Consider the following 14,187-nt stretch of genomic DNA (forward strand, 5'->3'; position numbering starts at 1 on the left):
TAGTTCTAATGTTTTGGTGTTCCTGGACAGCTGTCTGCTCTTAAGACTTGTAGTAAACCCCAGTGTACCTGAATCAAAATTTTGACTGCTGAGTTGATGCACTGTTATTATTTAAATATGCTTCCTGGTCACTTACTGCAGTTCACTCATAGTCTGTAAACCACAGTTTAGGAACCACTAGTTTAATCAGTATTTGCCATCTGCTAACACTGCAGGACCAACCCGTCATGTTTACCTGACATATGAAAACCAGCTATCTGAACCAGTTGGAGGTCGCAAAGTTGTTGAGATGTTCCTTAATGACTGGAACAGTATCGCTCGGCTGTATGAATGTGTCCTGGAGTTTGCACGATCATTACCAGGTGCAGAAATCACCTCCTTTTCATTAAAATTATGTGTTCACAGATTACTATGGTTTTCTCACTTTAACGCTTTTCCCTCCTCTCTTCAAAGACATACCCAACCACTTAAACATTTTTTCAGAAGTTCGTATCTACAATTACCGAAAACTTATCCTTTGTTATGGAACTACCAAGGGGAGCTCAGTAAGTAACTCCTAAGTGCACTTAAAATGTGTGTTTGAAAACAGAATGGGTAGGCTTAGAGTTCTCAGAATTGTGCTACAAAGTATTTTGTTATATTACATTATTGAAAAGAGGGTGTCAGATTGCTAATTTGCCAGGTTACTAGATGTTCAGGATTTTTGAGAATTTGTTTAAGATGCTTTGAGTTGTGGGAAGGACAGTTGTGTGCTCCTCACTGATGAAAGCTGATGTGGCAACCTTTTTCTGACAAACCAGTTGCTACTCATCATTGCTGTACTGGGATATATGGATGTATGTAAGCTGAATCCTAATTCTGCCTCAGAAGAAAGGACTCTGAAGTTTTAAATGTAATACTGTGCTTTCAAATGAGGTGGTCCTTAATTATTTTGTAGCAGTGCTGTTCACTTGTTCAGAACTCTAGCTTACTCTGTAGCATTTGAATTTACACCTTATTAATTACTTTGATAACTGGCTGAGTACTTGCTCACAACCTTGCCTTAAATGCGAGGTAGAAGAGGAAGTAAGTGCATGTTTATTACCGATGTGTTTTTTGTGTGTAGCTGATGCACTTGAAATTTGCTTCCTGGAAGGTTTTTGTATTCTTGTTCCAAGCTGAATTTTCAAGAGTATTTCTATGAGTATTTCTATTGGGACAGTTAATAAGTAGCAAGAGTAGCAGTGTGGGTTCTGCATGTCGGTTCCTTACATATGAGCATATCCAATTCTCATTTTTGTGTGATATGACTGAGAAAACCAGTCCACTTCCCGCAACTCATTAATCAGTTCTCTGCAGCATGAATCTCTCTAGTTTAATCTCACCTTTGTCAGAAAAGGCTTTTTTTTCTTTTTGATTGACTTGCTAAAAATAATTCCTTAGTTTTGTGGTTGCCCACAATCCAGATAGCTAAATGGATGTTAGAGCTAACCGCTTTTTTTTTTTTCCCACAACCTTAGCAACTTTTGAGGAAGGTGAGTTAGGAATCTGTTGAGGTTTGATGAAAAATGGGGAAAAAAATAAAGCAGACCAGTTTTCTTGTTATAACCTCGTAGTTGTTCTAGTTTCAAGACCATTTTATGCTCTTGACATTGCAGATCAGCATTCAGTGGAACTCCATACTCCAGAAGTTCCACATTTCACTGGGAACTGTCGGCCCAAACTCAGGTTGCAGTAACTGTCACAACACAATTCTGCACCAGCTCCAGGAGATGTTTAATAAAACACCAAATGTGGTGCAGTTGTTACAGGTAATGTTTTTAAAACTACTCTCAAGAAAAGCACAAGATAATAAGAGCCGAATTCTGATTAAACTGTTCTCTTCAAAATTACATATGTGTGTTATGATTGTTTATGGATGTCATTGGCAGAAGGTGGCTTGGGAAAGATTGTATCCCCTCTGTGCCCCATTCTCCCTGAACTTTACTTAAAGGTAGGCTACCTGATCTCTCAATATTTGTTCTCTCTTAGGTTTTGTTTGACACTCAGGCTCCATTAAATGCCATCAACAAACTTCCAACTGTGCCCATGCTGGGTCTGACTCAACGCACCAACACTGCCTATCAGTGTTTCTCAATTCTGCCACAGTCGCCCACGCATATCAGGCTGGCTTTTAGGAATATGTACTGCATCGACATCTACTGCCGGAGTCGTGGTGTTGTAGCGATACGTGATGGGGCGTACAGTCTCTTTGACAACAGCAAAATAGTTGAAGGTTTTTACCCTGCACCTGGATTAAAGGTGACCGTTCCTATGTTTTCTGACACATTGTAAATAAATGAACTTCTAACTTGAGGTGTGGAAAGAGCTTTTGTGATGAGCTGCAATCCTTCCAAAATTCTGAGCACAGAAGGAATTCTCTGATTTATCAGTAGATTTGTTAATTATTTTGAATTAAAACATTTCCTTTAAGAAAGCTAGCATCAAATGTCAGGGGTTGGTTTTTCTTATCTGTGTAATAAAATAATGTAGAGGCTACTTCAGGCATCCTTTTGTTAAAACTTGCTGAAGCTTTGTGGCTAGGCTAGATGTATTCTCCAGGATTAACAACTGCTCCTCACAAACTATGTTGTGTGGCAAGACAGTGCTCATACATTGTACATGAGGAAATGCTCCATGTCAGATGATTCTAGACAGAAACTTCTCTTTTAAAATAGTTTCCATCAGCAGGAGCCTGTGGCTTTGCTTCTGAATACAGTGCTCATTCACTCTTCTTGAAAAATTAATCTCTGCACACTGACAGAAAACCTTAGCCAAGGGCAGCTTGTACCAGTACTAGTTATACTGAAATATTGGAAAGTGGCACCCATTGTGAAACAGGATAGTTTGCTAATTTTTCCTTCTGACAGTTGCAACTGAACACTGATTCTCTGATACTGCATTTAGCTGATCCTAAACATCTACCTCTTTCACAAATTCCAAGCGGAAGGCAAGTGGGAAGAGGAAGGGGACTGTAGATGCCAGTGGAAAATACAAGAGAATGAAATTGGGAAGGTAGAGGAGGAAGTACTTCAGGAGGGTTGGCAGATTCCTCTGGATACAAGAGAATGCTATGGAGGAGGTGACCTGGGCATTCTTACCCAAACAGGGCAGTTGTAAGTGTGATACAACCCAGTAGGTTCTGGGTACTGATGAGTTGTTCTAGAACAGCTATTTCCAGGTGTAGGCTTTTCCATGATATTAAGAAAGAAAAAAGAAAAATGTGCTTATTTCAATGAACTAGAGATATTTTGTGTTAATGAGCAAGGTTTTTTTGTTTGGTGGTGATGCAAGACCCCTTTTCTAAAAGAAAAAGGGAATTAAGTTTAAATATCCCTTGAGAAGCTCTGTTTATGACTTGCTGTCATAATCTAGAAATCTGCCTGTTTCTTATGCGTGATAAAGATAGTATCAAAGCTCAGCAGATACTGTGCTTATTTATTTATGTAATAAAATTTAAATGAGGAAATTGTTAACAACTGATTTTTCCACAGACATTCCTGAACATGTTTGTTGACAGCAATCAGGATGCACGAAGACGATCTGTAAATGAAGATGATAACCCACCTTCTCCTATTGGAGGAGATATGATGGATTCTTTGATATCGCAGCTTCAACCCCAGCAGCCACCACAGCAACCACAACAACAGGTACCCTCCAGGCAAATTAAGAAATGTTTATTGTCTTCCACAACTGTAGGTTTCTAAGAACTTGTGTTCTAAAAGGACTAGCATTAGGAAATGGAAAGGGAGACTATAAAACTGCTCTGCTGTGGAATTCCCCTTGGGGCAAAACGTATTAGTTTATTTTGCCATTTCTCATTCCAGTGTAAACAGCCCATAGCATATGAACAGTAGCTTTGGAAGGTCACATGAGACTTATTGCCTTAGAAGCAAAGGACTGAAGGAGGCTAAATGACTGTTTAAGATAAAAGATGGGAGGGGGAGTCCAGAGGCTTTGCTGTTACAAGGTGGCAGATAAAAAGGAATGAGATACAGAGGTATTATATCTTGAGGGGAAACTGCAAAAAGTCACTGAAAAAAATAGTGAGCACTGCACAAGGTGAAACAGAGAATCAGACTTCTATGTTGATGAACCTGTAAGATTTCATAGCTGGGGACCAAACTCTCCCCTGCACATACAGTTATAGTGTGTGTGTGTGTGTATATATATATAGTTTTAGTTCTAGTACAAAATAATGAAAAATTTTTGTTGTCCTGTGTTGACAATTTCAGCCATTTGCAAAACAGGCAGGAGCATCAGGAGCATATCCTCTTACTTCACCACCCACCTCCTATCACAACACAGTGACGCCATCTCCATCTATGATGCACACACAGTCACCAGGTAAGATGGCTGAGAGTCTGTGTGCTAATCATGTGCTGAAGGTATACACGCAGCTCTTTGTGCATGCATGCTTTTTGTATTATTTGAGCTGTGTTTAGCTCCAAGTTAGCCAAGAGAATGCACCTTATATTGTGGGAAAATAGCAAAGTCAAGTCCTGCCGTGCATGTTTTGGAAAGTACATTTTGAAGCTAAAAAAAAAATTTCATGAAACTGTCATCTTTAGCTGGGTAATATTTGGGACTGTTTCATTCTTACAGCTCACAACTTGCTCAGGTCAAAATCTGTTAATTTTAAATATCTGCTTCTTCAGAAAAGCTTTTCATCACCAAAGCTCTGCTTTTCACTCCCAGTTGTTATAGCGCAACAGCTGAAAATATTTAAATTTGGGGAAGGGCTGGCCAGGGGGGAAATGCCATTCTTCAAGCCAAATATCTTGGAAAGTTTCCTTTGTGTGGTGAATCAATCTGGAAAATATAACACTCATGCAGTGTACTAAATGAAGCCTTTGAGTGCAAAAACAAAGTCTCATGAATCTTGTTTGTTGTCTCCCTAAAAAGGAGATAGCTGTAGCAGTTGATAGAAAAAAATTATAAGAGAAGTGTGAAATGTGTATGTTGAGTGATGTGGTGTCTTTGATTAGGAAATTTGCATGCCGCAAGCTCACCTAGTGGAGCTTTAAGAGCACCATCACCAGCATCCTTTGGTCCAACTCCTTCACCTTCCTCTCTTGGAATCACAATGGGACAAACAGCTAACTTTGCCAGCCCACATGGTGAGTTCTTTACTGGCAGGTGTATATATAGTGACAGGGAGGGCACATTTGCTTCTTGAAATTGAGTCTTCTGGAGCAGACCTAAGTTAATTGAGAAAAATTCGTGTTCTGTAATTGGCTCAAGTAGCTGTTTTCATACATGTGGGTGTAACTCTTAACAGTAGTCAAAAGTAGCTGCATGGCATGTTGAGGTGTTCCTAACAATTTAAAAATTGACTATCAGTCACTTTCCAGCCTACTAATGTGGGGAAATTCCATGTGGTCTTGTAGCAGAACAATGGTTGCAGCTTTTAATGACCATTGTCTGTTGTTAGATAATGTATTTTCACCGCTTACATTTCCTGGGAAAATAACTGGAACAGGTTAGAAATTCAAATACTTGCAATTTGGAAACATTGTCAAAGTCTTGCTGGTTTGACATACCTATATGTGAGCAACATGCCTTTTGGTTGTTTCCTTTATTAAGTTTTTTTTGAAAGCTGCCAAAACAATTGTTTATTGTAATCACAGTGCATTGGAAACCATTCCATAGGTCACAGTAAATGAACAGTTCAGATTATAATTTTAGCACACTATTTTAACTGTCAAGATGAACAATGTGAGATAGATATACAACAGACTGTTTAAGAAGCTTGTTCTGATCAGTGGAGTGCAAAACCAAAGATACCTTTGTGGAGATAACCGCAAGATACTGAATAGATAAGGAACAGTCTAGCTAAGGCTTTCCTTTGCTAAGAAGCAGTAGAAGTCCAAGTCTATAGGCAAGAGCTCTTTTTAGTTTAGACCTTGCTACGTGTTGAACATGCCAATTTGCCTTAACATTCAATTTCATTTTACTTTTTAAAAAATACAACCAGAAGACCCTTGAATCTTTATCTTGCTTTCCCCCCCGCCCCTTTATGTGTTTTATATGGTTGTAAAATGTAGTCTAAAGGCTTGCAGACGCTTTCATGCTTTACAGATTTTGGTAGGCCTTTTTCAGATCTCTAGATTAGAAAACCTCATACTTTTTTAAAAAATAATAACAGTCTTGTAACATCTGTAGGTACCATAGACCCAAGCTCACCATACACCATGATGTCACCCAGTCAGCGTGCAGGAAACTGGCCAGGATCTCCCCAGGTCTCTGGTCCATCACCAGCAGCACGGATGCCTGGAATGTCACCAGTCAACCCCTCCCTTCATTCACCTGTCCCAGATGCCTCACATTCCCCACGAGCTGGAACAAGTAGGCTTCTTTATCAGTGTTATGACTGTGAAACACTCATGTTTAACATTTCTAGTTCTGTTCTTTTTAGTAGTTTTGTATGTAAGCCTAACAGTCCACTGCCCTTGTGCAGTAAAGTATCGAAGGAAATGAAGCCTTTGTTCTGTCCAGGTTCAAATCTTCTATAACAAATTGGTAAACGAGTTAAATCATACAGCATAAACTTCAGCAGCATTGATACCTCCTGGCGCACTGCAGAAATTAGTCTTAAACTATTGAGCTCCGTGACTGAGAGAAAATTCTTCGGAATGAAAGCAATGATAAGCATATTTGCCTACCCAAATACTAACTTTTCACATCATAGAGTTGTAATGCAGCTCTTGCACAACTGATTTAGCCATCTTTTACATTTCATTGAGTTTGTTGTGCAAACCTGCTGTCTGCTGGCATGCTGCAGGAAAAGGAAAAGGGAGTAGGATTTTAATGTTACTGAGACTCTTTGCATGGGTGGAGGGTTGAAACTCTAGTTCTTTGACTTTGTCTATCTGTTGCATATCACTAGGCAGCCAAATTCTAAAGTAAGAAGGACTAAGCTTTGGCCCAGAGAACTCATTGTATACCGACAACAAATAAAGCAAACATGTATCTTATGTTTCAGCTTAAATCCTTCCTTACTGCACGTACTTTTCCCATATCAATAGGTTCCCAAGCAATGCCAACGAGCATGCCTCCACCTCGTAAACTACCTCAGCGCTCTTGGGCTGCATCCATACCTACAATCCTCACCCACAGTGCCTTGAATATTCTGCTGTTGCCCTCTCCTACCCCTGGGCTTGTGCCGGGGCTAGCTGGCAGCTATCTTTGCTCCCCTCTTGAGCGATTCCTTGGATCAGTTATTATGAGAAGGCATCTTCAGAGGATCATACAACAGGAAACGGTATGGTTTTGGTTGTTTTAGTATTGACTTGCGAGTATGACTTCACAACAGTTCTGTTCCATGCTTCTGTACTCCATGTCTTTCAAATCAGGCACAAACTGAAATGCTTCAAATATATAAGTATTTGCAGTTGGACTTGTGCTATACTTCTGAATCTTGCCGTCTAAAGTGTCAAAATTTAGAAAAAACATTTAGTTCCGCTTCTTTTCCACAAGTTAGGAGTGGAAAGCTCCTAACTTGATGAAATTTGTGCAATCAAATTGTAACATTTGATAAATGATATGATAGCAAGGCTATGGCCAGATTTTCAGATGCCATGGCTTCTGTGAGTTTAGCACATCCACTGGGAGTTAATTAGTACAGCTATAGGGTTGCTATGGATGCCACTACTTGGCAGGAGTGCCCAATAAAGTAGTTACTAGTTGACAATAACTGAACTACTTAGTCATGAATGTTTAGGGTTTGGGAGAGACAGTGTGTGCCTCTTCACTTCTTTGGCATTGATTCAGTGACAGAGAAAGAAGCCAAATCTTGCATAAGCTTCATTCTCAAGTCAGTTTTACCTGTATACAAATACTGTGTTTCTTCCTGGAAAGAGGGCAGATTGATCACTACAGTCTTGGGAGTGAATGTGTGTGTGTGTGTGCGCGTTCATGCTATTTAACAAATGACTGATTGAATGTGATGCTTCTTCTTATGCAGCTACAGTTAATAAACTCCAATGAACCAGGTGTAATTATGTTTAAGACGGAGGCACTGAAGTGCAGGGTTGCTCTCAATCCCAAAACCAACCAGACCTTGCAACTGAAAGTAACACCTGAGAATACAGGACAATGGAAATCGGAGGAGTTACAAGTTCTGGAGAAATTCTTTGAAACGAGGGTATGTACTCAAATCATTAATGTTCAGCTTTTTGTGCATTGTTTTTAATTTCTGGTGGTGTTTTGAGTGGTACTGGTGACTTTCGTTGGCATGTGTAAGGGCTGCAAAATATAAAATTAACAGCTGTGCATGCTGGTTACTATATTAAAAGATACAGCTATTATCTAAATAGGCGGTACTAAATAGTGTCTTTCTTCAGGTTGCAGGACCACCCTTTAAAGCAAACACCCTGATAGCCTTCACAAAATTACTAGGGGCTCCAACGCATATCCTCAGGGACTGCGTACACATCATGAAACTTGAGCTGGTAAGATCTGTTTAGTTCACCCAACTTTGGTTATTATATTTTTATAAAAGGTGCTGTATCTTTATAAACTCATAAATTACCCTATATATATGTTACTTAGTGTTAATAAAGAGGTTCTTTACTTCTAGTTCCCCTGGAAACTCTCAAAATTTCTCCTTTAAACTGATGATTTTGAGAAACTGCAGGCATGTTACTGCACAATAGGCACATGCATAGGCTGACTGCAATCTTTCTGATTGTATTCTTGTTTACCCTGTGGTCAATTCTTTCAGAGTTTTTCTGACTTATGCTAAACCTGGCAACATCTGCAAGTTTAGCTAGAGAGGCACATTCTACTTTCTAACACTTCCCTAGTTCATAGCTGTGTATGTCACTGACGTGAGGCCTTTGCTCTTCTTTCTCTGTGCTGCTCTTTCGAAACAGTTCCCTGATCAGGCAAGTCAGCTGAAATGGAATGTGCAGTTTTGTTTAACAATTCCTCCCAGTGCACCGCCAATTGCGCCTCCAGGAACACCTGCTGTTGTGCTGAAATCCAAAATGTTGTTTTTTGTAAGTAGAGCTATCTGTTTTAAAATTTTGTGGGCTGCGTGTCAGGGGTTAGTAGCAAAACATAAGCATGCTATATCTGACAACTGTAATAGCTAAAAATGTTCTGCAGTTTGGAAGCCTAGATTTGCGTGCATCTTTGTTGTAATGAGTTCAGTTAGTGTTCCTATTCTCCCTCCTATAAAAGCACAGCAACTCTTTCCATTTGGTGTTCTTGAAGAGATGTTGACAACATATAAAGCTCAGTTCCCTCTGGTCTGTGGGTATCTTCGAATGCTCAACTTCTGGGTGTTTTGTTCTTCTTTGAAGCACTAACCACCTAGATCAGATGATACACACATCAGTAGTGCTGGGAAAGGATAGCAGGAATGAGATGTTTAGAACAAATCTATATTAGTGTAATCTCTGAGGCAATGCTCACTGTAGGGTGCTTTTGAAAAGAATATAGTCCACACCTGGCTGATAACTTCTCTGTTACAGAATTGATGTGTGAAAACTGAGGGGGTGGAAGTGCATGCTGTCTGTAGGCCTAGAGTGTTTAACTGTATCAGAAGTTGGGCTGAAATACGTGGTCATTCAATTTAACACACTTTTTTCCCCGCAGCTCCAGCTAACACAGAAAACAACAGTCCCCCAGGAAGCTGTTAGTATTATTGTTCCAATTATTTATGATATGGCTTCGGGTACAACGCAACAGGCTGACATTCCCAGGCAGCAGAACTCTTCTGTTGCTGCTCCAATGATGGTTAGCAATATTCTAAAGAGGTTTGCTGAACTGAATTCACCACGACCAGGTACTGTACATGTCCAGTAGATATATTCTCTTCACCCAGACATCTGTGACAAATCTCCAGTGTAAAACTAAACCTCTCTTAAGTCTGAATTCTTCTTGGTTTCTATCATACTTCTTTAGTGATTATAAACTCCTGATGTGACAGGCAATACATAACTTAATAGCAAGTACTGCCAACACAGCAGAAGGTTACACTGATGATTCAGGCTGGATTTTGCTGTTCTGCCCAAGTCATAGAATGCTCCTCTTGTTGGCCCAACTCTTGCTGCACAGTAGGAGTCATATTTTTTAACAAATGGGCCCAGAATGAGTCACAAGAAATATGCTATGGTCAAGTGTCAGTTTTCATGGTTAATTATGAAGTTATTGAGCTTAACAGTAGAATATAAAGGGATGTTAAAATAGTTATCAGAACTTGTCCACGTGCTGTGAATGATTAAAAAGTAATTGGAGTGATTGTATACTCCTTTGTCAGTGTGTACGCTAACAGAGGTGCATACAGTTCTGTCCACCAAACGTGCTGTGAAGTGTTTGAGCTAAATAGGTTGTTCTGAATGTTCATCGGCCCGTAGGTAGTGCACTGTGAGCAACGTTGTGCTTTGCTTTCCCTCTTGTCTGTCATGCTTTTGTTTGTTTGGTTTTTTTAAATATCTGAAACATTGAACAACAGTAGCAGGTTCTTTGGGCAGCATGTTGTCTGTAAGCAGTGGTTTGGGCTCCTAATACACAGATGGCTCATAAGAACAATAACTTTAGTTCTACTGTAGTTACATACTGAAGAACAAAGTCTTTTTCCAATAACCCAGTGGATAGATTGAAGTTGTGAATCCAGAGGTTGAATTCTACTTCTATTCTGTATAATTATTCATCTTGTTGTTATGCGGTAATTTTGACTATGCTTGATGGTTTATTTCGATTGCTAGAACATGAGCAATGTTTATCTTAAATTGGTGTGGATATGCATACATTTCTGAAAATTGTGATGAGATTTAAATTAACATACATTTTCTGTTTAACATATAGTAATAGTATAGGTAAACAGGAGAGAGAATAGCCTTGAGGGTGTGTGGGGATTACCTGTAAGAGTTCTGTATGTGGTACAGAACTGTTGTTTGTATAGCACGTTTATTTCAAGATACGTTAGGTAAACTTCAGGTGTTTCTTCTGGAAGGTGCTTCCCCCCTGAGTTCCCCTAGTGTGGGGAAGGGTAGATAATCGTTTTCCTGTTTATTATTGCACTAAGTTGTGTTTTAAGGTAAACCCTCCACAAAATACCGCAGCATAGGGAGCTGCTCTGGAGTATCCCAGGTGAGATGTTGTCCTATGATCATTAGGTAGATCAGGATAGACAATTTTTTTTTGGCACACAAGTTTTGAAGTATTTTAGGAATGCGGTACAGGGAGCAGAGTATAGCCAGGGGAAAAACTGCATATAAAAAGAGCTTGTGGCCCCAAGTGGAACCTTATCCAGGCAAAGAAGAATGTAGCTAGCTGAGCAGAAGACATTTCTAGTAGTCTTTCCTCTGACTTCTGAAAGAAAGAATGAGTCTGTATGGATTGATTTATTTATTACCACCACCCAGCCAAATTAGGATCTTTCCTGAAGACACTTGAAATGCAATTTCCTGTGTTCTCACTGTCAAAACTTACATTATTATATCTGATAAAAGAGAATAAGATACCTTCTTTTCTTTGCCAATGAAAGGTGAGAGATAGGAAAGCCAACAGATGAAAGTAGATAGTTGTGAGACTTCTTTTACAACAGCAGTACATGGGAGATCCCAGATGTGTATCCTTCCTCTTCTGATGCTACTGTGCTGTACCCGGGATTTTCCTACCTGTGTTAGCTCTTCTGCTGCACTAATTGCAATTTGCTTGGTTAAGTGAATTTTTCATTGTTTCAGTCAGAAAGGACCAGGGCTTCCCATCATGCACGTATGATATTACTGGCACTTTCATTGTAACCCGTAATCAGTGTTGCCTCGTTTTGGCTGTATCTTTTTTACCTTTCTCTCTTTGTGAGGAAGTATTTTGTATTCAGCTTAATTTTCCTCTTAATAAAATGGTAGTGCCTGAAAAGTAAGTTTTTTTGGAAGAGTTTTCTTTTCAGATCTGTGGGCAAACACATTCTGCTGTGTTTAACAGTAAAATGTTGACTCATTGTGAGTATGCTGTCTTTCTGAGATCACTTTACCTATGCCTCCATGGGAAAAAAATATTTTATTTTGGGGAAGTAATCATATGAACTGAGATGGAATCAGTGCCCTGGAATAATAGCATTAAACTTGAGCTGTAAGTCTACAACCTGTGTTATGTAGTGGAAATCAGTCTGGTAAGGAAATGAAGGTCCCTACAGATGCTGGAGGTGACCCTTAGAGAGGAGATCAAGGGACTTGTGATATTTCTGAAGGCACTTCGTGACTAAGCATTTTTCAGTGTCTGAATTTCAGTGATGCAGTGGATGGTATTTAGCCCAGATTTGTAGCTTTGATATGATAATGACTTGCCCAGAATAATCTTGGGAATCCCTAGTTGGGCAGTTAGGATTAAGGCATCCCAACAGGCTCTGCTCTTATCTCTTTGCTCACACTGTTGCTCCTTCAGCAACAGAATTCAATGTCTTCCAATTGATGTTTTTTGAAATATGCAGGAAAAGTTCATCCCACAGTGACCAGGGTACAATAGTGGCTATTAATTGTGTTCTCTTACCAGGAAACAGTAGATGAAAGTCACAGCTGCTTCACCTTTTGTTGTTCTCATTAAACCCTTTTATTCTATTGGTTTTAACTTTTTTAAGCTATTTCAGAATGGGGGGGGGGGGGGGTTGTTGTCCAAAAAATGCTGGTATTCAAAACAGCTGTTGCTGGTTTTTTCTCTCTGTATTAGATCTCAGCTGTCTGAAACAAAAGTCCATTTGCTCTGTGTTTTATTTTGCAGTTTAGATGTCAAGGGTAGAGCCAGAGCAATTTGGTTGAAAGGAGCAGATTTCTGACTTTTGCCCAGTCTTGGAATTGGAAATGTTTCCAAAACTAGGCTTAGACCAGAAAACATCTTCCAGCTGTTTCAGACTTGAGTCTTGAAATGTTTAGTTTCTGCTCTTAATCAATACAAATAGAAGTTGAAAAAGTGGTTTTTTTTCTTTATAAGATGTAGTGCTTCTAATTAATAACATACAGAAAAATTCAGATTGCAGTGCCATGTAAGATAAATTCTAGTATCAAGTCAATCTGACGTTCAAAAGCAATTAAAAGTTGGGAGCTTCTTGCAATTCCACGACCAACAAGCAAGAGCGGTGTTGCTGGGAAAGCCGGAGCTGCTTCACTTAAAATCATGCCAAATCCTGACGTCCCTGGAGGTCGCTGGGATTGGCGAGTCGCAGTCACCGTGTACCGTCACCCCCTGCCCGTACAGGGTACGGGCTAGTGGCCGGGCTAGTGCCGTGCCGGCGGGGTCGGAGTCGGCATAGGGCGCTGCCTCGGGAGCTTGTTAGAGTGAAGGCCTGTCTGTGGCGTGATGCTAACCTGTCTCTTTTCCCTGTTCCAGGTGAATGCACAATATTTGCAGCCGTTCGTGATTTGATGGTTAATCTTACGCTGCCCCCTGGTGGGCGTCCCTAGACACTTTTAAAAGAAGGCTGAAAGTGAGACAAAACAGCAAAAAAAAAAAAAAAAAAAAAAAAAAAATAAAGCCTTCGGTTAAAAGAGGACGTTTTAATTTTACCTTTTTTTTTAAGAGCTAACTATAATAAACTGGCAAACTTTCAGGGATGCACTTTCATCAAATGAGTATCACCACGACTTTTGTATAGTGCTGTTGTATAGTGTGTTTTAATGGGAGACACTTCAGACTAGGTAATAGATTGAAGTATCAGCTTGCTGGTAATAGATTTAATATTCTGTTTTATACTATAAAGATTATGAAAATGCCAAACTTGTTTGTTTTTCTGTTTTTCTTATGTTTTGGTGTAATAGTCTTTTTTTAAGGCAGGTCTGTCATTTTTGAATACTGTAAAACTGTGACAAACTTTATATTGAAGCTGTATTTTAATATGACTGCTTTGAATCCTTAAACAATTTATTTGGGCTTGTTGTAAACATGTCCCCACAAAGCAATATTTAATAAACTGGATTAAAAAATCTTAAACTGGATGTTGTATAATCTTAAACTTTATTCCTCTCCACTGTAGCCTCTGGCCACTTCTCTTGTATTCACACTTACTTGGCTGTCTCTGTATGTGGTCTTGTTTCTGCACACACACATGGGCTGCTAACTTAAAAAAAAAAAAACAAAAACCCACAAGGTTTGGGGTGTGGTGGGTTTTTTTATTTATTTATTCTGTGGGTTGGTTTGATTTGTTCCAAGTCATAGGAGGACAGA

General features: G+C 39.5%; 1 protein-coding gene across 2 annotated transcripts in view; it reads left to right on the forward strand.

Annotated features, from left to right (window-relative positions):
• Window positions 1-13,953, forward strand: part of MED14 (mediator complex subunit 14) — a 38,030-nt gene extending 24,077 nt beyond the window's left edge. For both annotated transcript variants that reach the window (XM_074814548.1, XM_074814547.1), the window contains exons 18-31: window positions 216-362; window positions 454-545; window positions 1,638-1,790; window positions 2,011-2,280; window positions 3,513-3,668; window positions 4,254-4,365; window positions 5,007-5,138; window positions 6,184-6,366; window positions 7,047-7,282; window positions 7,985-8,164; window positions 8,364-8,471; window positions 8,895-9,020; window positions 9,622-9,811; window positions 13,354-13,953. In XM_074814548.1, the coding sequence (XP_074670649.1) occupies window positions 216-362; window positions 454-545; window positions 1,638-1,790; window positions 2,011-2,280; window positions 3,513-3,668; window positions 4,254-4,365; window positions 5,007-5,138; window positions 6,184-6,366; window positions 7,047-7,282; window positions 7,985-8,164; window positions 8,364-8,471; window positions 8,895-9,020; window positions 9,622-9,811; window positions 13,354-13,427 (2,159 nt within the window). In that variant the 3' untranslated portion in view covers window positions 13,428-13,953. The remainder of the gene's footprint in view (window positions 1-215; window positions 363-453; window positions 546-1,637; window positions 1,791-2,010; window positions 2,281-3,512; window positions 3,669-4,253; window positions 4,366-5,006; window positions 5,139-6,183; window positions 6,367-7,046; window positions 7,283-7,984; window positions 8,165-8,363; window positions 8,472-8,894; window positions 9,021-9,621; window positions 9,812-13,353) is intronic.
• The last annotated feature ends 234 nt before the right edge of the window (window positions 13,954-14,187 follow it).

The sequence above is a fragment of the Strix aluco genome, chromosome 2 (genome assembly GCF_031877795.1).
Source record: "Strix aluco isolate bStrAlu1 chromosome 2, bStrAlu1.hap1, whole genome shotgun sequence".
Classification (NCBI taxonomy): Eukaryota; Metazoa; Chordata; class Aves; order Strigiformes; family Strigidae; genus Strix; species Strix aluco.